Source organism: Halichoeres trimaculatus, unplaced genomic scaffold (assembly GCF_033239565.1).
Source record: "Halichoeres trimaculatus isolate MK-OKI-2021-1 unplaced genomic scaffold, fHalTri1.1 fHalTri1_scaffold_11, whole genome shotgun sequence".
NCBI classification, from domain to species: Eukaryota; Metazoa; Chordata; class Actinopteri; order Labriformes; family Labridae; genus Halichoeres; species Halichoeres trimaculatus.
Window position 1 is genome coordinate 26740889 of NW_027437189.1, and position 26981 is coordinate 26767869.

Sequence of the window (26981 nt, forward strand, 5' to 3'; positions counted from 1 at the left end):
AGCAATCCAACCATTTATCATAGAGTTATATACACATATGGTGAAAACAGCCCTATCTCACAATGATAAAGAATCCTTTAAAAAATCCTGGATCCAAAAGGTGATCTGGATCACCTCCCAAATTTAATCACTTCTTCCTTATCCTTTTTTGAACATTTCCAGAAAATTTCATCAAGATCTATTGGTTAGTTTTTGAGTTATGTTTACAGACGAACTCTCCCAAAAACATGACCTCCTTGCTAGGGGTAATAATTTGGAAACTATAGATAAGTGGGCTGCTGTTTACCTGGCAGTTTAAGCACACACTGCATATCAGAGGCTATAGTCTTGTCTGCAGCGGTCACTAGTTTAACTCACAGTCTCAAACATTAACTGCATATCTTTCCCCACTCTTTACCAACTGATTTTCTGGTCTCTCTTCAGTTTTTTAACCAATATCTTGAGATTAGAAAAGGATTAATCAAAAAAATCACACACTTGTCATCAAAGACGAGGAGTTGGTTCACATTTCTGGTCATTAGTTCAATCTCTGCATGCACTGGATCTTTCTACTGAGATGTGATGGTTTTTGATTTTTGTACTTACAATTTTGTCACGCACCAAATACTATCAGGGCCAGGAAACACTCCGACGAGGACTCTAGGTTTAGCTCCACCAGCTGAGCCAAACTGGCACCCTTTAGTCATATTTTCAGTATCCTTTGCCTCCCAGCTGCTGGTAGAACAGGACAAGTGAAATAAAATAAGTCAAATTTAGATTACTGTTTAGCATTTTTTCTTACTCATGAAGAAATGACAGCTAAAAATGTAAGGAATAATAAATAATGAGTTGTTTCAGAAGTAGCTGATACCTTTAAAAAATGGTTGCTGTGAGTATCTGTGGTAGGTATTTCTGGCTCTGTTCATAAACATGTTTTTGTTGTGAAGAAGATAAAGAAAGCAGCAGGCCGAGGAGAAAACCGAATCCTCTGAATGCCTTCACTGTTGCTGGGACGAGTCACACTGTTCCAGTAAATAACATTGGAGGGCTTTTCTCAGCAGCGGCAGGATGTCACTGGCATTGTTAGTCATCTCAGAAGTGTTGTTAGTCAGTGCTCATGAAATTTCTGTTTGAATTATAATAAACGGAGCCGATGCTGTCAGCGGGACCTCTCTGTATAATCTGTCTGTTGTTGCTGCTCTGAAATAACCTCTCACCATGAGAATGTGTTCTCATCTTTGCTCGTGTGATGGGAATGACACAATCAAACATCAGAGGTCACTGTTGTGCTTCAATGGCACTTTTAATAAAACAGACATTTCATCCTCACAACAGCAATGTCTGGACAGAGAGGACGAGGGGAGGGCTGGGCGAGGGTTCCCTCTGCTGATAGGCTGGTTGCTCCTGATAAGTGAGAGGGAATTGGATAAAGAAAATTGAACTGTGCTGTAGAGCACAGTGTGAGGAAGGTGGAGGTGTGTGTGTGTGTGTGTTTGTCTGAGTGTATGTGTGTATGTGTGTGTGTGTATGTGTTGAACTGACTCATCTTGGCTGGCATTTATTTCTCCTCCCGTGTCCACTGAAGGATGACAGTATAGCAAAGAGAACCCCGACCAGAACCCTACACGCTCCCCTCCCCCTCACATATTTACAGGAAAAATTAATACATTCAGTTAATTCACTAAGTAACAAAGCTAATTAATCTGTGTTTTAGCAGAAATCACATGGTTTCACATCCAATTTTCAAACAAACTCGTCTTTCTGGTTCATTCCTCTAATCTTTACGCACACAGTCCATCATTAATTTTCTATTGATAAACGACTCACACAAAACCCCCCCACGCACCCCCTTTTAAAGACTGTTAAATCCCACTTTCCCGTATTTATAACTATTTACAGAAGCAGCAATCTCAACCATCACAAAAACCCACCCACCCAGCGGTCTCATTCACCCCTCCCCACTCCAACAAAGTCCCACTCCCACCCTATAGAGAAAAAAAAAAAAAGATCCTGACACCCATCTTGCCGCCCCGTTCCATACGCTGCCCACATCTTACCCTGTTCTAAAAGAGCATGCCAAGTTTAACAATGAACACAGAAAATGTCTCTATACAGAAAAAACACCCTTAAAAATGTTTTTTTCCCCCTCCTCCCACAATGGTGGACGTGGACATAAGACAAGATTTCAGTGGAAACAAATAGTTGTCATCTTGCTCCTTTTTGGGAATTTTTTAGTGCTGACAGGGGCCTGGTTTAGACATAAGAAAGTCCTGTCGTAGGGGATTTAGGGGCCGTATTATGAACAGTAAGGAGGGCAGTTTTCCAGGGTCTCTGAGGCAACATTTGGCCGAGGGGCAGTTTGGAAAGTGGATTCAGGGGTTTTTGGAGAAGACAAGAGGAGTCTTAGGGAAGTTATTTTGTTATTTTGTGTTTTAGAGTCAGAGGTGGCGGGGACTGGGGTGGCCGTTGTGATAGAGCTTCTGCTTGATGTGGACCATGTTGCCGCTGGAGTCTTCCAGCTGTCTGAGCTGGGCTCGGCGGCGGAGGTCTCGAAGGTTGCAGAACTGTGGCAGCCATGACCAGGACGGGGTATCTGGAGGAGGAAGACAAAGGGCGACAGTGTAGTCAGACGAGGAAGATGTTATTGCTTTAATTACATTCCCCTTTTTTAAGTGTCATACATTTTCTCTTTTGTAGCAATATCTGAAGGATGAAACAGCCTTATGACAGGTACGGCAACTGATGTGTCATGGACGTAGGTACAGTGTGGTGTGTTATACTTTTCTATAACTGTATGTCATTAAATCATAGACAGTGTTAAAGACTTGTACTCATACAGCTCTTTTATAGCTTTTCTGACCACTCAAAGTGCTTCTACACCTGCAGTCACACTCAGCCATACACACATCAGTCACACACTGATGGCAAAGGCTGCTACAGTAAGGGACCATCAGTCTCAGCTAATCTTATTCATGCACATTCACACACCGCTGACCATGTCTTTGGGAGCAATATGGGGATCAGTGTCTTGCACAAGGACACTTCAGCATGTGAGTGGAGGAGCAGGGATCAAACCACCAATCTTCTGATTTTCAACACATCCTCCATCTTTGCTGTGCAATATTTGCAATAGCCAGAGGGGGGAGACTGTCAGAGATGCAAGAACAGGTGGTAGATCCTGGTCTTGCAGATTGCGACATATGCAGGTCCTTTGGCTGCATATGCTGCAAGTTCTGCAGTACGACTGGTGTGCTAGACCCCTCGGTGGTATGTATCTGCACACAACTATATCATTTTTATTTATTTATTTAAATGATAATGTAAACGTTAATTTAGTTCCCTTCTTCATCTTCTATGAGTTTCAAAAGTTTGGTGTTGGGTTCATCTGTGGTGACATCATGTAATTTAACCTTAGACAGAGACTAGCCTGTTAGTCAAGCCGCTGTTACCAGTCATAGAGTAAGTAATAATAGGTTGAACACGAGAAAAACACTCAGAATGCGCAGACCTCCACTTAGTCTTACTTTAATGTTATACTCCCTCTAAGCAGGCTGTCTGCTACAATTTGGTGTTAGTTGCAGGTTTGTACGAGAATTTGTTACTTGTCAGTGTTGAAAATTATGATGACCCAGTACATATTTCATATTCCAGATCTTAGTATCCAGAATATTGCCAGGATCTGGATCGTACTTTAACATGTGTCATAAATTATGGTGACCTTGTCTTGTATTGTTTTTCAAAGCAATCCAACCATTTATCATGGAGTTATATACATATATGGTGAAAACGGTGCTATCTCACAATGATAGAGAATCCTTAAAAAATATCCTGAATCCAGATGGTGATCCTGATCACCTCCAAAATTTAATCACTTCTTCTTTATCCCATTTTGAACATTTCCTGAAAATTTATAAATAGTTACTCATCTCCATCTATTATTTTTAAGTGTAAATGTAACATCTTGAGTTCTGCAGACATAAAAAACACAGAAGACTCTGCTCCCTTTTTATTCCTTAACTTTGGTGAAGATGTTTTACAACTGCCAGCAGGGGGCGACTGTGCAGGATGCAAAAACATGTCGTGGATCCTGGACCAAAAGGTGGCCAACATGCCCGAAAGAGGTTTTACAGTAAGTTTGATAGCTAACATCATACACAGATAGTTTGGTTGCATTTTTTTCATGTGCTTATGTTAGCAGGTAGGTTACACAGCGTTTGCCTTAATTATCCACACCCTCTACAGCTTCACCCTACAAAGACTGAATTTAGTCTCAAAAAAGAAAAAGGAAAAAATACTAAAAATGCAATTCTGAGGCTTCCAACAATATAAAACATACAATACGTCACACTGCTGCATCCATTTCTCTCATACAGTCTTTGATTAGAGTGCAGCATCCAGAGGCCTACAAGAGAAATCCTTCTCCTTTAAATTAAATTAATTATAACAAACTGCTGCGAGAGAACTGTGTGCCATAATCTCAACAAGTCACACTTTGCTTTCTCTGATCCTCTTCACTGCTACTTGGATGCTGCTCAGATTATACATAAACAAGAGAAAACAGTGACGTGGTTTGTTGTTAACTAACATTGTGATGCATTCAGTTGGGCAGACATGAGTGACAACAACTGAATGCAAGCTTTGGGAGACTTAGCTCCACTACACTCACGAGATCAAGACGAACAATGGTTTAAAATCCTTCTTAGCCCGCTGTTCTGCCTCCAAATCCAGTTAAAGGCAGACCAGACATAACAACCAGCCACACAGAGGACTTATATCGGTGCTGCAAACTGTCCTTTTCAGAGTTGGTGTGAAAGAGTCCTCTTTGACTTTCATTTTGTCCCGTAATGCTGTGTACATAACATCACGAGGCTGATTACCGCTCTGTTGTGATGCCTTTTTCCTTTTACTGCCATGCAAAGTGTGAGGCTGAGCGTCCCTTGATGGTATAAACCAAGCTGAATGCACTGTTCTGTGCTGTGGAAAATACATTTCTTTCAGGAGATTTAACGATTGAATCCTGAACAAAATCATCCCGTTAAATGCTGGTCATGTACCACAAAATCAAATCTTCCCTACAACATTCAGTATTTTGAAAAATGGGCCAGTTACCTTAAAAAAATGACCCAGAATCGGGTGCATTAAGGTTTCTGTACTCAATCATGCGCATCATAAAAGTGAGTTATGAGCTCCACACAGACCTCGGACTGGGAAAGCAGGTGTTTGATATGTCTTTTAGCCACCAGCTTTATCATAGCTGTAAAAACTTTTAATTCTGGGAAGTAGGGGTGAGTTTTTTATGGGGAGGGCAGAACCATGGAGACGAGATAAAAGATTGGTTCATTGAAATATTGGATGAGAAAAAGTAAATAGCCTCAATCCCTCCGAGTGCTGCTTGATCTTGCCCTTGATTCTTTGTATTTGTATTTGGGATGTTGCACATGTGACATTTTTATCATCCTGGCATCATTTTTCTATAGTCTATATTATTTTACAGGAGCAATAAAGGCTCAACGCTCATTTTTATAGTGCCTAATTTTTTATTCCACTTTGCACAATTAACAGCCACAGCCCTATGTGGACAGGATACACAGGCTTTATAATTGATAGGCTGACCTGCTGTGAAATCAGCCCACTGTCTGGAAACAAATTTCATGAATGTGAGGTTTTTAACAGAGAAGGGGGCCGGCAGAGTAGACATTCGTGCCTGTCGAGTTATAAACTGGAGCCGGCGAGGCGGAGAGAGGTCCACAGAGACAGCACAGAGGCAGAAAGAAAGGAGGGGAGAACCCCAGACAGCAAACCCAGAAGCAAATGGCCCTGCTAGAGGATGAGGAAGAGGAGAGGAGAGGGGGTGGAGGTGGGGTAGGAGGTGTGGAGGGGGAGAGTGAGTTATTTATAGCTGTGAATGGGTATGCTGTCCACAAGGACTGCTCTGAAGGGTATCCAAAGGAAAAGGGGCAACGGAGACAGGTTTCTCTCATTTGAATAAAAGGATGGAGATGGAGATGGGGACAGAGTCAGGAGATATGATAATACCAGGCGAAAAAACGGGAGGCGAAGAAACAATTGTTATGCTCTTAGAGGGAAAGAAAGGAGGGATAGGGAGGTTAGCGCTGAGCGCGGAGTCATCGTTTTCTCCAATTATTCAAATAGTTTCTATGTTCCTCTGTCAAAAAAAAAAAATCCTCTTATCGGTGCCAAAAATTCACAGCACATCAAAGATAAGAAAAAAGTAGCTGCAGCAGGAAGCAGTGTAAGGAAACGGCCAGGAGTGGATTCAATAAGTGAAGAAGGAGGGGAGGGGGAGGAGCTAGGGATGAAATTAGGAGGGGGGGCAATGGGGATCAATATGCATCTCAATGTACGCCATGTGTGTGTGTGTGTGTGTGTGTGTGTGTGTGCGCGTGTGTTTCTCACTTGCCATTCCAGCTGCTCTCTCTCATTCTATTTTTAGCTCTAGAGGAAAAGTGTGTGTATGTGTGTGAGTGGGGGTGGGGACATGACAGCATCTCCATCCCAAGCCCGTAACACACACACACACACACACACACACACACACACACACACACACACACACACACACACACACACACACACACACACACACACACACACACACACACTTTCTGTCAGCCTCACCTTCACTCCTCATCTCAGGGAGGCTAAACGAGTCTGACCTAGCATCAACGTCACAGTTGACACACACACACACACACACACACACACACACATTCACATACACACACACACACACACACACACACACACACACACACACACACACACACACACACACACACACACAGGGACACACAGAAGCGAGGGGCATTCCCTCCCAGTGCAAAAGAAGAAGCCTATATCCCCCACTCCATTCTGCTGATGATAAATATGGATGTCCTCTCCTCCCCGGGTGTTTTTTATGATGATGTATGTGCGAGAAAACAGCACTGTCTCACACTCTGCTGCAAAAGCGTCCACACCTCTGAGCAAAGCAGCAGCCTGCAACTATCAAAGCTTGTTCCAGTCAAGCCCTTTGTTTATTCGCCATATTCACACTGTGGCCATTTTCCCCTGGCTTTCTGCTCTGGGTGGGAAACACAATTTGTGGTTTAATGTCAAACAAATGTCACAGACGGGATACATTTTCAGAGAGAAATATGGATCTGAGACGACTTTAAAAAAGAAATTAATATGCGTTAAAAGTGACCTTATGTGAAGGTGGATTGCAATTTGGAAGGCGAACTTAGAATTGCTCGAATAACAAAATGTTAACCCTTCAGAAGCTGCTGGAAATGAGAGAGCTAAGAGATTATCCAGCATATGCAACAAATATGTCATTATACGACCTGTTAGGATACCATATGACAGGAAACAGCACAACACCATCAGGTATGACATCACACCATTAACTAAATTGTCCTCATAGAGGAATTTGTCCTTGACTCCACTGTCTTGTGCTCAATGACTGACTCGGTGTTCACGCAGTAAAAGCGGATGGGAATCCTGAGTAACTGCACCTGCTGCATTCACTCCTCTGAGCTCATCATGACGTCTGAGGAGGCCACGTGAGCACTGAAGACCCTCCTGAAACAAAACCCTCTCCACAAACTGACAGTTTGATTTCCTCAGATTTTATAAATCAAACATCATTCTCGTATCGTCTCATTACAGCCTGAGGAGCTTTTCCACAAGTATCCAGGTCACATATCACCTACTTCAGCATTTATCTTTTAAACTCCAGATCCAGGCCACCTCCATTATACAGACCTGCCCCGATAAAGCAGAGCGCAGAGAGAACAATCAAGCTCCAAATCCTGATTTTAAAAGCTTTTTAGAGATATTCCACACCTCTAAATTTAGCTAATTTGTGTTAAATGGATGCAAAAGTGTAATGTTTCCCTCCTGGTGTTTGATCCTGACTGGGAGGAAAATCCTGTGAAACCTCCGAGTGTGTGAGAAACTTAAAACACACTGTAATCCTGGGTGCTAATGCTAATCTCAGCGGTGAGCATCATTCCAGCACACAGAGATGAACCCTCTGAGCTGACGCCGGTCTTTGTCTCCACAGCAGAGAGTCAGACTCTGAAGGGGTTTCATGCTGCCATGCCAGGATCTCACACTCCTGTCTGATATCTGCTTAGCTTAGGAAGCCTTTTTATGTCTCTGCTCTTGTCAGCACATCCGCAGAGGCCAAATGATGTTGGTGAAGTGTTTCTCCACATGTTCTGTCTCATTAAATCTACCACATTTTGCTAAAGTAACATGTATCCTTCATCTGTCAGCGGGAGACGACAAGAGAAATGAAACAGATATTTCAGAGAGCAGTGACAGGAGACAGGAAATTAAGGAGCGACTCTCACACTCGGTTGGATTTAAACACATGGTATGAGGGGATGCAGCGCTCACTTCAGCACAGCAGATGGTGGGAGTGAAGTCATTTCTCAATCCAGAGCCTTGTTTAAACCAGCTTTGGTTACTTATTTTTGTCTTTCCATGTATATACTGTGTCAACTATAGCACAAAAATGCTTGTTTAGAACAAATAACAGCTTGGGGACCATTTTCTGATCAGGCAGAAACTTTCAGCACATTGATTCATGTCATCTACAGAAAAGAATAACCTGTGCACTTTGTAAATCTACACGTGAAGACACTTTGTACATTAGCTGTAAACATCTGGATGCAGTTATCAATATTTAGTGCCTGTTTCTGATTTGCTTTGTCTTGAGGTTAAGGAACTTATCAGAGCATATTTGTGCTATTGGCAGATGCAAAGAGTCATCCCGCCACAGTTCACTCCAGGACGTTCTTGCAGCGATGTGACTGAGCTAACCACTGAGCCACCGAGCAGTCATAATGTTCTCAATGACTGAGCTCGATGACGCAGACATTTCTGGTGCATACAGCTTCTCTTGAGGCAAAGTGAGCTAATCAGCTGAGTTAAAGGCCCCGCAGTCCCAGGGTGAAGCTGCAAAGGTGATTCAAATTGTTGATCTTTTCAGCACTGTGGGGGGTGTACACACTGTGCCTGGATGACTGGCTGCACCAGGTGGGACAGCTGTACCTTTATCACTGGGTGCTCTGTGCGACCTGATGGTCGCATAATGCCGTCTGGGCGTGGATTCTGCCAAACACTAAAGCTGTGCAATGATTAATTTAATTGCCTCTTCTGATAGTTTTAACGTCATACCTGATGTCTTAGCGGCTGCCTGCCCTCCATTTAAGCAGCTTTTCCCACTCTTGGTGCTATAAAAAGAAGTGGCACAGCCAAATGGAGCACACCCTTTATTTTTAATTCATAAAGTCTGGTGACATCACAGATGGCTCGCAAAGCTCCGCCCACAAGATGTCTGATTAGGAAGAGTTATTACTTATAGGAGGCCGGAGAGGACAGCCCTGTTTTCCTTGTCCCATACTTTTCTCTGTACAATAACATGTCCTCCAGCTGCCCTTACAAAACATGCACTTTGCATGCAGGGTACACACACATGGAGAATTCACAGTTTGAAAACATTGCGGCTTGAGCTTTGACCCTGTTACTCATACATCCAACACATTTAGATGTTCCCCATATAAATGTGATAGATGTATGTTCAACGACTAAGTTTGGATGTTATAAATAAAAATGTTCTTGAGGAAACATTTACCTAAAAATGTTGAAAATGACATTAACTGTTCTGAAACTTTTTTTCAGTATCATAGCACATGAATCAACTTCTGTTTTCTAGTCGCTTTTATTTTTCTTTTTTTGAAAAAAAAAAAAAAACCAAAACATTCTTCGAAGCTTGTTTGAGCTGAGAATATACTGTAGTTTATGGACAGTGCTGTAAAAATCAATTCAGTTAATCCGCTATATCTGGAACCAGATTGTGGATTAGTATTTCTGCACAACAAGTTATCCAGTCTGAAATTTGCCCTCTGCACGTTTTTCTGTTGAGTGTGACACATTAATGTGGAGTAACTCACACTGTGCTGAGGATTGTGGGTCAGGACCATGGACAGTGCACTTCCATCACCACACTTTGAGAAGTGAAGCCAAAAAGGCAGCACTGCACAGGAGATGTCTGTGTTTGATCTGTCTTGTTATGTCTTTTATGCAGTTTTATATGTTGATTTTAGCCAGTTTGTCGAACAGTTGGTATTTTTTTTTCTTTTTTTCCTTTTAACTGCAAGTTCAAATATCTGGGCACTGTCTTGGATGACAAACCGACCAGTGAGGCCAATGCAGAATATATCTGCAAAATACTCAACCAAAGATGTGGTATAATGAAGTTCACAGATTCAATGTGAGGAGGGGACCTCTAGTGTCAAAGTTCACTGTTTTCCCCTCCTTATGTACTATGAAAAAACCTGAACCAAGCACTTGTTTGCTGTCTCCTTTCTTTCTCCCTTTGATCAAAGATGTGGGCTGGGCCCAACTGTTTTATTTTGTTTTACTTGGGCTAGGCCCAACCTAGAGATATTTGTTACAACAAGATGGTTCATTTAACCAAAAAAATCACTGGAGCTAGCTGATGCAGCAGCTCAACTATGCTTATCAAGCAAGAGTCACTCAGAGGGAAAAGGTCATCTTAGCTGACCCACATCACGCCTATGTATGGTGAGTTTTGACTTCTGTCACCTAGAGAGAGGTTTACCTTCCCTAAGAGGGCTAATTCAACAGATCAACTCAGACCATTCTCTCAGCTGCAGGGTTTCTAAACAAGCTTTAGACGTATCCTCTCCTTGTAGGTTATACATATGACTGAAACCTCACCTAATGACGTTTATTATTTATATTTACGTTTCTGTGTATTTTGCTGTACTGTTTTTATGGTATGAATTTGGTTGTCGACTGCTGTTGCAAATGAAAATGCCCAAAGTGGGACAATAAAGACTTTTTAATTTTATCTAATCTAATCTAATCTAATCTAATCTAATCTAATCTAATCTAATCTAATCTAATCTAATCTAATCTAATCTAAAACATACTACCTTGTAAAGTTCTTAAATCTTGAGCAGGTGGAGCTAAGGAAGTGATCAGACTTGTGGAGCCACAGGACTGATGTCACAGGACCCAGTTAAGAAAAGTTCAGTGACTTTTTTTTTTGTTAAGAGATTGATACCATTTCTCCTGATGTTCTTTCTCTACTCGCATGTCAACCAGGAGCGATTTAGCCTCAACAACATCTGGCTCTAGCATCTGGAGCAGTTAACTGCTTTAAATAAGATCTGCCATAATCTTGAGATGGATATCTTTCTTTGGTCTTTCTTCTTTGTGAATAATTATGACCCAAACAGATGCTGTAATTTTTTTTATCATTTGTTTTAAATTGCTGCATTTTTTTTGTTGAGACTGTATTTTTCTACATTTTCACTTTTTTTTTTTTTTCAAATGTGGCTAAGCACACATGCTAATTTGGTGCAGACTGCTGCAGGAGCCATATTTGTCAGCAGAGCTGCTGGTCAGTCATCTTGTAACTCTGGAAAAATCAGCATGAAAAGAACTAACAGCTTTAACAGAAACAATTCAGCAAAACTTTTGACATAAAGTTCAATTTTCTTTTTTGACCCATGCCCCATCTGTTATAACGGAGCAGAGAGGCTTTAAGACCCATATTGCAGCCACCCACCAAGGGGAGCTCTAAAGATTTTGGCTTCACTTTGGATTGCTGTTGAGCTGTTCATTGTTTTATACTATTTGTGGTCAGGACAGCCACAAAACATGCTAAACACAGTCTTGCAGATTAGGAAAGTCTACCTCATATCGCTAATAAAACTGCTCTTTGATGTGTTGGAACAGCTTTAACTATCACCTTTGACTCATTCAGTCATAAAGAAGTATTAGCATCAGAGTGCAGCTACTGCCTGCTAACAAAGACATCTCAAACACACATAATTAAACTTATGACGGTTGGACTGCATTAGTTTCGGTGTCCGGTATTCTGCATGTTAAACTCCTGTCACACCACAGCTTACCTCGACACTTGGAAAGAACAGAGTTATCATTTATGTAATTAATGACGCCTGCACTTCCCCAACAATGGGAACTCAAAATGTCAGCTGTGACAGAGCTCTTTATAACACACGTCTCTGTCTTTCTGTCCAAAGCAAGGGCACAATGTTTCTGTCAGCATGAGTGGATAAACACATCATCCTGCCTCAGCGACCTGCTCCCAATCTTCAGTGCAGTTTGGCTCTGCTCAGACTTATTTTAAATGATCAAAACAGCTTCTAGTTCTATTATAAGAACAGTGCTGCTGCAGGATTATCACAGGGAATAGTTTCATATTGTTGGAACTAAGCTTATTCAGTTTGGGATCCTATTAAGAGAGAGTAAACTCTCATGTCTTGGCATTAACTATGGAGCAGGAGCCAGCCTGCTGTCCAACTTCAACTAAAACATTTATTTGCTGAGACATTTGGTGCAAGACCTTCATCAAGCAAATGGTTTGTGACAACAAGAAGCAATCTTAAATAAGGAGTGGCTGGAAGTCTACAAGTTACAAAATCCCACCACGTGTTTGAGGAAGCATTAAAATCAAACATTAATTTACTGTAAGTCAATCTCCAGTGTCGTATATCAAGATAAAAATGTAAAATTGATCATTAAAAGTACAAATGTAGCCCATGAAGTGTGTTTTTACGAATTAAATGTGTGGCATCCAAAAAGCTGAGCTCCTACACATACTTCTTAAACAATAAAATGTCGACTTTCACAGGAAATATACTGCTTAATCATCACTTCTGGGCCTCTACACGTCTGTGTCTGCCTTGAACCCTCTCCTCAGCCTGTATGCGGATGTTTTGGTTTTAATGGGGCATTTCTGGCCAGAAAGTAGTGGTTGTTACAGCGGCTAATCACAGCAAACCCAGTACGCAAGTGAGTTTACGTGTTGTTTAGGAAGTGGAAGAAGCTATCCCGAGAGGCTACAATAATGGACGTTACAAGGAGAAAGAAAAACACAACCAAAATGAAATAAACACAAAACAGATAAAGCTTTCAACTTAACAATGGTGAAGCTTGGCTTGACTTTCCCTGTCTTTTGAGCACTTGGAAAGCAGGAATGTGTCAAATAGCCCTGTGATTAGCCTGTGCTAACATGCCAAGTCAGTTGCATGGCTCTTAAGTCTCTTCCACGTAGCAGGTAGGCCACACAGATCATTCATTTATAAAAACTAAATATATACTGTGTAAAAGAAACATTTAGATGAACCCTGTAATAAAACATCAGAAATTCCAACAATCCAACAATATGTATTTATCCAAGCAACTACAAACATTGCAGTATATACACAAAGACTATGGCAGCACTTATCACTTTCCATATACTGACTCTGAAGGTTTTCTTCCATAAAATCAAAACTTAACATAAATAAATCAGAACATACTGGAATAATGATGAATTGCTGTCTTACAGGGAATGAAAACTGAAACTTCTTCTAGACAGGTGATCTAACTGTATGGCACTGTTGTTTGCAAGAACCTCAGTCCCCTGGCAGTTTGGGAAGAAGTAATGAAATGACGATGCATAGATTTATTTTCAGAGTTATGTGTTACTGTTTTCCTCTGAAGTCTGCCAGTATGTCAAACAAAAGATGTTTAATTTGAAGTTTATTTTGTGCCTCCTCCTCAAAGACCTTGTGGAGGTCAGCGGTGTTTCTTGAAGTGAAGGTCACAAAATGCCGTCCAAAATCAAAAAATACTTACAAATGCATAATTCACCCACTGTTGTGAAATTTAAACAAAACTCGGAGTTCAAATTGAAATCAAATGCTGCAAACAGAAAATGTTTGATGTGTTTTTTTTTTTTTTCATTTGTGGCCACAAAACCCCTGATGTGGCCAGGATAATGATGACAGCAATGGCTGCGGAATAATTTAGGAAACACAGCATTATGTGCACATGTAATCTAATTTTCTACCAATCAGCTTAATTAAATTTCTCAGGACATTTTTTGTGGCTTTTGTCTGTTTTTGTTTGGCCCATTAGAGTATAAGTAGGAGTGGTTGGTCACTGCAGCTTTTAGGGGGTTTTAGGCTGAAAATTTTGGAAAGCCCTGGGCTGTAGAGTCAGTAAGTCTGCCAGGATGTGGATACAAGGGTCAAAACTGTTAACCGACACAGGCTTAATGATGATCTTTGCGTGACTTCACTTCCTTCATGTGTTTTCTCTGTGTTTACTGGCTTACAATATTTTTTTCTCTAACCCTAACAAGGTCATTTTGGTACCTCACCTTTTTAGCACAATGATCTGTACCAGTGGGGTAGGCAACCTAGGGCACAGGTGTCATAGCTTGCACGTAAAGCTATTTATGTTGGCACGCAGAGAGTAATTACTATGAGGCAGGGGACAAAATAGATAGATAAATAAATAATAAAACTATTGTGTTGTATTCTATTTAACACTTGAAAAGAAATTGGGCATGCTATAAATACTCTTATGTGACAGCGTTAAATAATAAATTTAAATCATGATGTTACAAGTTATATGATGTTGCCAGTGCGTCACCGCAAATCTCTTGGTACATCAGTCTGCTAGCTTGCAATGGCATCCATTTAGGGGCATTATCAAGGCAAACAAACCAAGCTCCACTCATTCTTTCCAACATAGCTGGACAAGGTGGTATGGATCTATTGCTAGGGATGGACAAAGATCGAGAGATATGCACCCTTTGCTGTGAAAGTATAGTATGTAGGACACCAAGTGGGCAGCGTCTTTTTGATCCCAAACACAAAAACAGTGTTAGCAAAGTGTGTGAAACAGTGCAACACATTCAAAACTTTCTGTACTGTTAAAAACCAGGCAACGGGTGGAGGTTATGCCGTTCCTCACTGTATAGCTCAGCATGAAAAACCATTTAAGGAGACTTTTTATCAACTGTCCATGATTTTATGAAAGAACTAAGTCTTGGCACTTTAGGCATGAGCGTGTGTAAAAGTGGCATTCATGGAAAAGGTTTCCTATCCCTGATCTGTACTTTTGGTCAAACTCTCTGACAGATGTTGGTGTATTTGTCTTGCTACCATCATTTGACAAAGTCTGGCTGACTTGCATGAACAGTCTTTTGTTTTGTACACACAACAAATACTTCGATTTGAAATAAGATGTGTGCTGACAAATACAAACTAAGGAAATTGGTGTTAATTTATACAAATCTCTACGACTCAACTTTTTTAAAAACTGCCGTGAAACCAGAGTTATAGGAGCCTAATCATCCCTCAGTGTGTATAATCTATACAGATGTTGGGGTATGTGAAGGGGCTGAAGACCGGGTTCATGCTGCTCATTCTTAAGAAAGATAACCATTCACACTCAGTCACAGCCCTAAAACTACCGCTTTTTTTCTTCTTCCCCTTCTTCCTCAGGTTTTGACAGATGAAACCTCAACATTTAAATCTATTTTACCTCAGGACTTTTTTTTGCTTTTCTGGAATAGTAAAAGAAATGCATAAAAAGTTTTTTTTTATTGAGTTTATTTTTTCCTAAAAAGGCTGTTAGACCCATGATTCTTGTGGAGTCCCCCATGGGCCTATCTTGGGTCCTCTTTATTTTCATGCTCTAAATGAGTATATCACATCTGACCTGCTGTTTAAAATACCATTGTATGTGTCGCCAGGTCAATCTTTCAACAAACCTAGAAGATGAAGCCCCTAGACCCTGCTTGTCCATTGGCCAACCAAATGATGTGATTGAGATTTATTGAACTGGAGCTCATCACTGAGATTATGTGCTGGAGAGTGTCATATGTGTTTTTGTCTCCTCTGAGCCTGATTGCTGTGATGCACAATGGTCTCAGCAGTAAAACTATCAAGATGCTACATCTGATTCAGAACTCTGCCTCAGGTTAATCGCTCCCTTCAGGAGAAGTGACCCCATTACCCAAATCCTTGCCTCCCTTCACGAACTGCTTGTCAATTATATAATTGATCTTGAGGTTTGGTCAGCTTATTTGTGAGATTTGCCAATTCCCAAGTGAGTCTGATTTTGTCTTGAAGTCCTTCTTCAGGACTCAGTACTTATCAAGACACGAGGAAGCCCTGCTACGTTAAGAGTCTTCCCCTTTCAGCTGTCAGTTACGTCTGAGGGGTCACTCTTTCTGCATTAGTTTTCTCACTTCAGGCCTTTGATTTCATTCACTTTTCCATTTTCATTGATCCAGTTCCTTCTTTTTAATATTATTGTGAAGTGTGTAGTATCTTTTTTCTCATTAAGTGACCCAACTGAGATCTAAAGGTGGTTAGATTTAGCTTTAGCTATTATAAGCTAAGGCTTTCTCTTGGTCTGGATGCTTTAAAAAACTGCTGAAAAGCAATTTAAGAGGAAAGTGATAAAGGTTAAATTAAAAATGACTGATGGACCAGACAGGCTCAGGAGTGATTTTGATGACACAAGCCTTCATGAGGACATTAGCTTCCCTGTTTCATTCAGCCCTGTTTTATAGCCAACAGGCCAAAAGTCCTCAAGACCTCAAAATGAAACATTAAACTTCTATCACACTATATCAGAAAGATTTAAGAGGTAAATATTTCAGTGTAATTTAATATAAACCATTAGTTTGGGAAAGAAAAATGCAAAATGTGACCATGTTTCTGCACAGACAAGTCGCTCCCATAAAAGTTCTTAATTTACAATTTATATTAAATAACTGATATTCTATCGCAATGCTTTCATCACAGTCCTTACTGAGCTTTGATTTTATGTGACTTATTGAATACCTTGTAAATACTGAGCGTGATATATTCAAAACAAAGTAATTACACTTAAGGGTTGTGCCATTACATTAGCATTTGATTCCCGCTGTTTCCTGAAAACAAATTACCCAGTAAGCAGATGATGATGGAGGTAAACCGGCTGCCCCACAAAAAAAAGAGATGAATTCTTTTCACCTCAACTGATAAGTGATGTCTGAATGTATTCATGGTTGGGGAGGATTAGCTTTGAATTTTTCTAGAGGTTGCATTGTAAGCTCAGTCAGCATGAAGAGGAAAACTGGGCCAAGTAATGGAGAGAAGGTCACCTACTGGAACTCCACCACCTGCTGTGTTAACATGGCAAGTGCTTGGCATGCATACAGAGTGTGAGAGATAAATGTATTTCTGCACGCAAGCGTTTTCCTAATCGCCTCACATTTGACACAGCAAAGCGTGCTTTAAATTACAGACGTTTATTGTGAGCACAATCGTTCCACACTCGCCTCTATGAACATTTTGTTACATATTAAAACCTGCCGTTTAAGCCTGCATTCTCAAGAAAAGTGAACAGAGGCAAATCTGCACGGATTGCTGAGCTCCACATGAGATTGTTTCTGCGTGTGTGTGTATCCGCAGCAGACTACAAACGCAGATAACATCCTGCTTACCGTAGTAGCGGCTCGCCCTCCAGGCCCTGACGGCACAGTGTAGGACTCCGTCCAGCCACAGCAGCAGCCAGCTGATGCAGAAGCCCAGCAGCAGCCCCAGCATCAAGTCCATCTCCTGCTTGGTCACACTGTCACTCACAAAGTAGTTCTCTGAGGAGTCCACCAAGGAATGGTCCCCGTCGTATGGGATTACATAGTGGACATGATGCCTGAGAGGGAGACAGACAGGGGAATGAAAAACCAAGAGAAACTGTGTCTTGCCTGGACCCTTGAACAATAGTATACATTTCTCTGCAAGTGGTGTTTTTGATTTGTGGGTAGAGAGTGGAATAAACCATCACATATTTGAATGTCTTGTGGGAGAAAGCATTGCTTTTCTCAACTCAGTAGGTCTAAATTTTCCACCTTAAATTGAATCAAACATGGTCAATAATTTATACTTTATAATACATCTTACACATAAACTAAATCATGCTGCAAAAGGTTGTCTGACCTTTGATGAATATGAAAAATCTAGCATTGGCCATGCACAGAAAAACCATGCATCCACATTATCTCAGCAGATAAAGTCCCCGTTAACAAAGTCAACAGCTACCTCACACAACAGGCGTCATGTTTGGAGGCAATTTCAGGGTTTTGTATCATGATGGCCACAATGAGCGTGAGAAGAGAAGCAATATCTAGATAAGATAAACACTTCTGCTAGGTTACTAACACAGGTGCTGTTTGGAAAAATGCACAGTGAACTATAATACAAGCTTCAATATTACTTTGGACATTTGAAGTCAAAGTTTTTGCAGCATGAAACAATATTGACACACAATTTTCCCCATATGATGCAAGACCCTTTGAAACTGAGTCCTTCAAGCACCTGAGGACCACAGACTCTATTTGAGAAACCACTCTGTTGGGAGCGTATGAATTCTTTCAGCCTCTATGCAAACATGCAGGATGTGTGTGTAGATGTGTCTGTGTGTGTCAAGTGTGTGTTAAGATGACCGTCTACCTTGCATATGGTGTTTTTTTTTATGTATTTCACATACCCACTCTAGCCCAGATGATGTCTGGAGATTTCTATCTAAATTTTAATCAGATTGCACTAATCCGCACTTTGCTGGGTGTCCCCAGGCTGCACTCCAGGCAGCTGTGGCTGGAAAAGTTTAAGGAAATCGGCTTCTACTTGAGAATTCACAGAAAAAGAACTCAAGGGCCAGAATGCAAAAAAAGACACACTGCACCAACTCCTTGGATAAAAACTGAGGTGTCTTCTTCACCAGCCTCGCCTGTTACCTTAGATATAACTTTGGCTGAAAATAGCTGTGCAGAGACAAATGTTTCATCTAAAATTATCTGATTGTGCCAAATGATCTGGATATAACTCATAATGCAAGATTGCAAATGTTTCTTTATTTGTGATCCAAATTGGAGAGACATAAAAGGACTTGTTTTGATTGTGTGCAGCAGCTGCAGGTCCACAGTCATCCAATGTCTGACGTTCACTTTGCCACACTGTCTGGTGTTGACTCTGATTCACTTTGAAGCTGCTCAGTAAATAAAGTTAATACATTTTTATTCACTAAAATAATAAATGTGGCTAAAAGATATTTCTGAAAGACAATGTATCATCTTAAATGATCTGACGCCTGATCTCCTGGAGGATGTGAAGGCACTCAGCTGTCTGACAAACAGTGAGAGGAAACACACAGGGGAAGCTGAGGGATTTACCTGCTGAAGGTAAACACATGCACACATCTCTGATCACACATTTCTAGACACTAGATTCATCATAAGTTAAAAGTGCTGCAAGTTTTATGATTAATATTGGATTTTAAAATAAAACACAAAGAACCAGAGAGGATTGCTGGTACACGTTTCTGTGAAGGCACAAAGTATGGAAGTTTGAAGCTGGATTTGCAAGTTAACCCTCCTGGACATTGCCAATGTGCCCTTGAGCAAGGCACTGAATCCTCAGCATCTGGTGGATGCTTTTTATGTGCAGCTTGACTCTGACTTCTGTCATCAGTGCGTGTCCGCATGATCATGTTTAACAAAGTATGAAAAAGAACAATTGTGCAAGAGGCTGATTTAAAATGAAGAGTAAGAAATGAAGCAGCGTAACGTAATTTGTCCTGACTATTATTGGCAAAACTCAGTAAATACAGAACTTGCTCAGCATTTCCTGCAACATTTAAGTGTATTTAGTCAGATTCTCCCAGCCTGGTATGTGCCCACACATTCAAACTTCCACACCCACAGCTTGTGTGACAGATTTTCAGAGCTGCCCTCTAACAATCAACCACAAAAGCTTAATGAACAAACTTCACATTGGTTTGGTAGCTGCAAAGGAGACAAGAAGCATAACGAATTCTGTGAGAAGGGCTATTTATAGCACTCACTGCACTTATTGAATAAAGCATCTGTTTAATGAAACGTTGCCACAAGATCTCAGAACAACTCCTCACTCAGAAGTCCATACGCTGTTAGCAGCTACTAGCTCAGCTGAATCCAACTGAATCAGCCGAGAGAGGCCTCCCAAAAATACGGGTGCAGAGGAGGGCCAATGTTATGCTGTGCAGAAATCAGAGACAGGACTGAACACTGTGTTCCAAGACATCAAAAGTCGTCATTTTTGTTGTTGTTGGAACTGTTGTTTACATGTAGCTAGCTTTAAGCGTGTGCTCCTAATTTGGATGCTAATTATAACTGTTATGTAATTAGCATACTATCACCAATGCTACACAACTACTGCTGTTCATGTATTTTGTTTTTTAGCTTCAGGGCTTTTATTCAGAAAGGTTTAGAAGGTAGAAAGAGTAGGAAACTGGGAAGACATAAGAGGAAACAACACAGCAAGTCTCCTCTGGTTGTAATCTAACCTGGTCGCCCACTCTGAGGACTAGGGTTTCCCCACTTTAGCCAATAAGACAAACAGATGCCACTTTAATAGTTTTTCAAAGGTTCATAAATCCAACTTGCTTCTGATCCATCAAAATATACACTAAGGTTTGATATCTCACTGGAAAAGGAATGTTCAACAGCTGGTGTGCTAAAAGCTCAAATAAAACATACTTAGTTCCTTTGTTAAGCTGGTCCAACAGGTTTTCTTCATAAATGTTTTGCTTGACATTACTTCAACCAACACTTGACCCAATTTAGCAAAATTGTGACCCTGTGTGATTTCACCGCTATGATGCACTGGATAGTTTGCTGAAGTCCCCATGATGTTCACAGCTTGTTTGGGGAAAAATGAGGAAGGAGAAAAAACCTCAAGCAGCTGCAGACACATCATTCACAGAAAGTCTTTGCTGATCGATGATCTCCAGGAGGACAGAGCAGAAACAACTCTGTGCTTTAAAGTAGGTATGAAGAAGAGGACCAACATCTTGCAAGTTAACCCTCTGATGCATGAAATGTGAAATCCTGAGTCAAGATTGTTTCCTTGAAGATGCTTTGAGGAGGATCTGTTTTAATTGCTCTCCCTCGCCACCTTGTGGGCCGGAGTCTCTGCACACTGTCATAAATTACTCAAAACAAATCTTCTTTGTTCAAGACAACTTTTTACTTAATATAACGTGTCGAGGTAGGGGACTTATCAGTACAGTTACATAAGAATATGGTTTGAAATATGACATCAAGCAAAGTTGTAGTAGCCGGCTTTATGTTAGCGACTTAAGCAGCCCAGTGCTCTGACGTATCTGTAGGCTAATGTGACAACAGGTAAACACTGTCAGTTTGTTTGTAGTTTAGAAGCTGTTTGTATTTGGTGCAGCTGGTAACCCAATGCTCTAAGACAAGTCCTAAATGTGTAACGTTAATGAATCCTGGTTAGCTATGTACTGCTAGTCATCTACCAAGCAGAGCTAATATAACCTCACTCTTCATTTTATTGATAGACTCTCAAGTTTGAACAGACCACTGCAGAATAACTGCTGACTGTGGGCTGGAATCAATATTATCACAAACAGTTTAGCTCCTGTGTTAGAGAGTGATACAGCCCGAGCTAAAGGCTAATTAGCCTTTAGCTCGGGCTGTATCACTCTCCTGTTTAGCTTTCTTTTGCTCTTCTGTCCTTTTTCTGTCTGACAGTCAGGCTTCTGTGTCCACCATCACTACAAAATTAATCACAGAAATTGTTTTTAGCTGAGATCGTTGTGTTTTATCTCTTCTCACTACTCAACTTAGCCAGCTGGCGTGGTCATAGATAAGTGTTGATAAGTGTTTCAACCCTTTGTGCACGTCTGTAATTTTCTTAAAAAATAAATGTTTGAAAAAAAAGAAAAGAAAAAAAAACTTCCATGCCCTAAGGAGAATAAAATCACTTGAGGCTGACAACATTTCTACCATAGCAAACTACTGCATTTAGGGGTAAATGATCTTTAAATAGCTGTCTACTGCAGTGGCTACCAGGGTTAACATCTTAGGTATTTGGCTGAATAAGGAGTACGACCCCACAGGGGAATAAAGATCTCTGTTAGACCCAATTGAGCCACTCATGTCCATTTAAATTGTCTAAATAAACAGTTACAGATGTTGAAAATAAGCTAAATTTGCCTGTATATCTCTGAACCTAACTTACACGGACCAAGTCCTTTTTGATTTTATCCTTCAAACCTTGGTGCTGATATTTATATCTGCTCTTCCTGTATTATGTCAGAGTGAAACTTCAAAAAAATGAGCAGTTGGATCATCTCAGGACATCTATCCTGCAGCTTTTCACAACAGCATGACACCAATTAGCAGGGTGCACCCAGCAAAGCACACAGTCCACTCCTAGATGCCCTCCCCTGCCTCAGAGGCAGATATTGTAGGCCAGGCTGTGGCCCGTCAGAGGAACTACAACCACATCCAAACCAGAGTTTAGAGGCTGCCAAATAAAAATGACACCAACTGTGTCCTCAAGCCTGATAAGGTGAGCACTGTGGGCATCACGACACCTCCACGCCCAATGGATGGAAGGGCGGGTGAGTGAATCCTAAGCTCAGGTCTGATCAGTTTATCTGTAGTTCCTTTTATTTATGTGAAAACAGGTGACTGACTCTCATTTAGGAGCATTTCCAGGTCAGTGAGGTACAGGGACAGGTACAGTAAGTCATATAACGCTGTTTTACTTTCGTAGGAGCATGGCCCATGAGTTAGAATAAACCTAACATGATTTTGACATTATTTATTGAGAAATAACAACAAGACGCTGCTTTTATGAGTTTGTTTTCTTCAAATCCTTCTCACATATTCAACTGGTCCGCTTTTGGCAGCAGCCAGGATGACATGATTGTCAAAATATTACAAAATAAGACTAGCAGTGATGCATCATCTCATCACAAATCCTGTCATATTGCATCAGTCAGTGTGTGCAAGAGTCCTTTGCAAACTTTGACTCAGATTATCCCATCCTGACAGGCATAATCTAACAGCACCTGGTGATGACCCATTTGTGGATTTACAGGCTTAAAAACACACAGTGAAACTGGCCTCCTAATGCTGCTAATGAACTGCTTGTATCAGCCCCCTCACTGCAGCATGCACAGTATAGACTGCTGTTTTGTTTTAATGTGCATCTGTTCAGCTTGCACCAACACAGAGACTTCTACCTCTTCTCCTGGCTGCAGGATGTGGGTTAACGTTAATATCTGAGGATGGTACAGGTGTGAAACTAGTGGATTAAAGGACTCTTGCTCTAAATCTTACTTCAACACTGTTGCCGTACCCTCTGGCTTTGTAGACTTAAAGGGAGAAAACAGAGGCCCACTTGTCTCTGTGCTCAGCCTCTGCTGTATTGCATGCTTACAGTTGCTGGAAAATGCACAATACTGCTAATTAAATCCGGAGTAATTTATTAATGAGTATCTTGCTGCTGTTTTCCCCCTCTTCAGCCAGGCTCTCACTGTGACAGCACACAGCAGGTAGGCTCATGAGCAGCCTCAGCCCTGTAGCTTGTGAGGCCATATCACCACATCACTTCCACGCTCATATGTCCATAATTGTCCCAGCAGGTTTGATATTCTCGCCGTGTAGGCCTGTGTGCAGCGCACTTGATGCTCAGATTGTTTTTGAACGGCCTTACATTGCTCATAGTTCATTACCTATTTATGGCTCCGACACACACCTTCGTATATGCAGCAAAGCCGAAACCCTCGCAGTCGAGAGCTGTATTACAAAACACACACCGCGACCAAGAGATGTCCCCGTGATATCTGTAAACGCGAGGAATAAACGTCAAATCTACAGAAACGCCAGCCGCTGTGGGAGCGCAGACAGACTGATATGTGGTCGCTTTGCGGGGCTTCACCGCCAGAAATCTTCGAGGCCTCTTCAGCAATTAAGAACTGACGGGTGGAAAAAAAAACACACACACATACATACACACACACCACCATGTTTATCCCAAATATTGAACGAGCATGATGGCATTTACCTTCCACAGTTGCAGTGACAGACGCGGTCCTCCCCTCGTAGATGCGGTAAGATGTAGTTGTGAAAGCGATCCAGTAGTGCGTTCATGTCCATTAAACAGGCTATCGCCTGCAAAGAAGCATGCAAGTCAGCTGGGACATGTCAAGCAATAAGGCTAGGCTATTCCTGCAGACAGCTAATGGTTAATTTCATTATTTGTGTCATCCGGATAAATAAAAACATTTTCGTGTCATGGGGAAATGGAGAGAAAATAGCCTTGGCACATCCTCCCGTTTCTAAAAGAGGGGTACTCTCTCCAAACGGACTCAGATTATTTATTTATGACAGCAGGTAATTATAGGTAGGCTAACCTACTTTCACATGTCATTGATAGGCCTGTTAAAAGGTAGTTTCTTGCCAAAAATGGTACATTTATGGCTAATTTGTGAAGGTGTAATGGTGTATTAGCCTTGGTGGGTACATTTGAAAACCTTGTTGTGGCAGACGGAGGTGGAAATGTCTTACCATAACAATTGAAGCACCAAGAATCATAAAAATCATGGTGGTTGTGATCATATGCATCAAAACTTCCAAACTGGCCGCCGTCCTTCAGCCCGGGCTTCTACCCGCGGCGGTGGAGACGCTCCGGCTGGGCTCTGGGCGCTCTGTCCCGGCAGGAGCCGCTCATGGAGCCGCCGCGCCGCTCCTGGCTCCCCGTCCCTTCAAACTGCCCGGTCTCCCCTCCGTCCCCCTCCTACACACGGCGAGCCGCTCTCTTAGCCCTCACTGCGCCCTCTCCATCCAAGTATCCTGTCTCCCCCCCACCCTCCGCCTGGTCGGTCGGATGCGGCTGCCGCTACAGCTCCAAGGAGGCAGTCTTCTCCTAATTACCGATGCAAAAGTGATCCGTTCTCCCTGGTGCGCTTCTATCTCTAGCCCAGATTAAAAAAGAAACATAGCAAAAAACAAGTGAAAGGCTCCCTCGGTATCCTTCCTGGGTTTCCTCGGTGTCCTCAAGTTATTCCAAACCGGGGCTGCGCTTTAAAACCGGCGAATTCCGTCCTCCATCTGCAAAAACGGTCGATTTCTCTCGCTTTCAAAGAGCTGCACCAACTCCTCTCTCGGCCATCGCCCTCGCCTTTCTCGGAATGCTTGATAACATCGACATGAGGTCCAGATCGGGAACTAGACCCACCCTGCGCCCCGAGTCCAGTCCGGATCCCGCAACGGCAGCTGCATCAACGCCCGGAGCCAGACACGCATGATTATCCCATCCTGGCTTCCAGCAGCTACACGAGCATCCACTCCCACCTCCTGTGCATGTGCGCGTGCATATATCGGCGTGCGCGCGCGTGTGTGTGTTGGAGATAGAGAGAGAGAGAGTGTGTGTGTGTGTGTGGTGGGCGGTATGAGAGGGGAGCACTGCAAACCGCCTTTATGGCACCGGCCTATATAGGCTCATTATTTATAGTGGTGGATACCTGCAGATGCACCGGAGGGCTTCAGGAATGGCACTCTTTATGATTTAACCTCTGTTTGAGTCCAGAGCTTTAACCCTTTTCACTTCTCATGCAAACACACACACACACACACACACACACACACACACACACACACACACACACACACACACACACACACACACACACACACACACACACACACACACGCAATTGTTTCCTTTTTTCAGACATTGCAGCTTCCCAGTTTTTCTTTTGCCATTGCTGTTGCATTGACTCTCACTATCCTACATGTTTAATGTCAAAAGTGAGTGTTGGAGCTATTTTTGGAAAATAACACTTTCCTCTTCTTTTAAAGAAGCAGATAAAGACACACTCACTGGCCTAAAAGACACTGTACAAACAGTGCTCAAATGCATATGGCAGGAATCTTTCAAATTCTGTCACCCCCACCTCAGGCCTCTGTCCCATTTCTTATTTTTTTGTATATTTCTTTCTTATCTTCTTCCTTGTTCTCTGAAAAACCCACAAGCACAGGAAAAATGCCATGAAAACCCAGGCAAATCCCAATTACATTAACTAACGGCATATGAAAAAATAAAACCTCCAAGTTAAATAAAAAAAGTTTTGGGATACATTAATTCAGCACCATGGACAGAGACAATCCAGCAGGTGCTTGGCCAAAAATTCAACTGACATGTATTTACTCTCTAGATTAAAATTAGTATCACCAACAAAAACTTGGGTTGATTCAGCACCATGGACAGCTGCCACACAGCCAGCAACATTTGTAATCTGCTTCGGCTAAACACACCTTGGATATATTGTTAGTGACTCTCAATCTGGGGGCTCTGACCCCAGGGGACGAGGCTTTGAGGAGCATGGAGAGTCCAGGTAAAACCAGGCAGTAACAAACCAATGTTGAAAGTGAAACTAATGCAATAGTGCTGAAGAATGCAGTCCCTCCAGTGTCCACTTTGGGCTGGCTCCAAAAGACCAGGAAGTCCCAACTACACCCATGTTTATGAGCCTAGAGCAGAATTAAACAGTTCAGAAAAGAAAAAAAAAAGGCATATTTTTCTTTTTTACTCTCTACATTAAAGCTATGTGTTTTGCATTAAAAGGCACAATTAAGGACATGACTGACATGTGTGGCAAGTAAACAATTTGTAGCTGTTAGCCAGGAGGCTAAGGTCCAGCCACACCAATAAGAAATTATGTGCAATAATTTCTTTCTTTCTTCTATTCATGGGCATTGTGCAATATACTGCAAAAAGTGCTGTAAATTGTGTATATGTAATGGTACATTCTAGAGTAACTTTCTATTTTTTATGCTTGAGTGTGATTGGATTGAAGTGTGAGTGTTGCCTGGGCCCTGGTGTCCAAGACAAATTTCTTCCATAGGAGACAATAAAGATCTTATCTATCTATCTATCTATCTATCTATCTATCTATCTATCTATCTATCTATCTATCTATCTATCTATCTATCTATCTATCTATCTATCTATCTATCTATCTATCTATCTCTATGTTTTTACCCAGTCTGTGTCAAAAGTTAGGCTCACTCGGTATTTTCAGTATGGCAACTGCCATCATCGAGATTCAAAATGTCCCTTCAGAAACCTATGGTTGACTTCACTAAGACTACGTCTTGCCAACTTTGATGCAGGGGGCTGGGGCCTATTCCAAGTGTCTTGGGTTGCGTGGCAGAGTACACCCTAGACAGTTTGTCAGTTTATCAGGGAGCTCACACATAGAGACAGGCAACCAGTCACAATCACACACTCGCACATACAGGCAATTTAGAG

The 26981-nt window shown here is 41.7% G+C and overlaps 1 protein-coding gene across 1 annotated transcript; it reads right to left on the reverse strand.

Moving 5' to 3' along the window:
- Nucleotides 1-1961: 1961 nt before the first annotated feature.
- On the reverse strand, nt 1962-25046 carry tmem240a (transmembrane protein 240a). Its single transcript, XM_074681748.1, has 4 exons — nt 24236-25046; nt 23733-23839; nt 17321-17529; nt 1962-2572 (listed from the first exon to the last, which is right to left on the reverse strand). The coding sequence occupies exons 1-4, from the start codon at nt 24290-24292 to the stop codon at nt 2418-2420; spliced, it is 528 nt and encodes a 175-aa protein (XP_074537849.1). The 5' UTR covers nt 24293-25046; the 3' UTR covers nt 1962-2417.
- Between the last annotated feature and the right edge of the window lie 1935 nt (nt 25047-26981).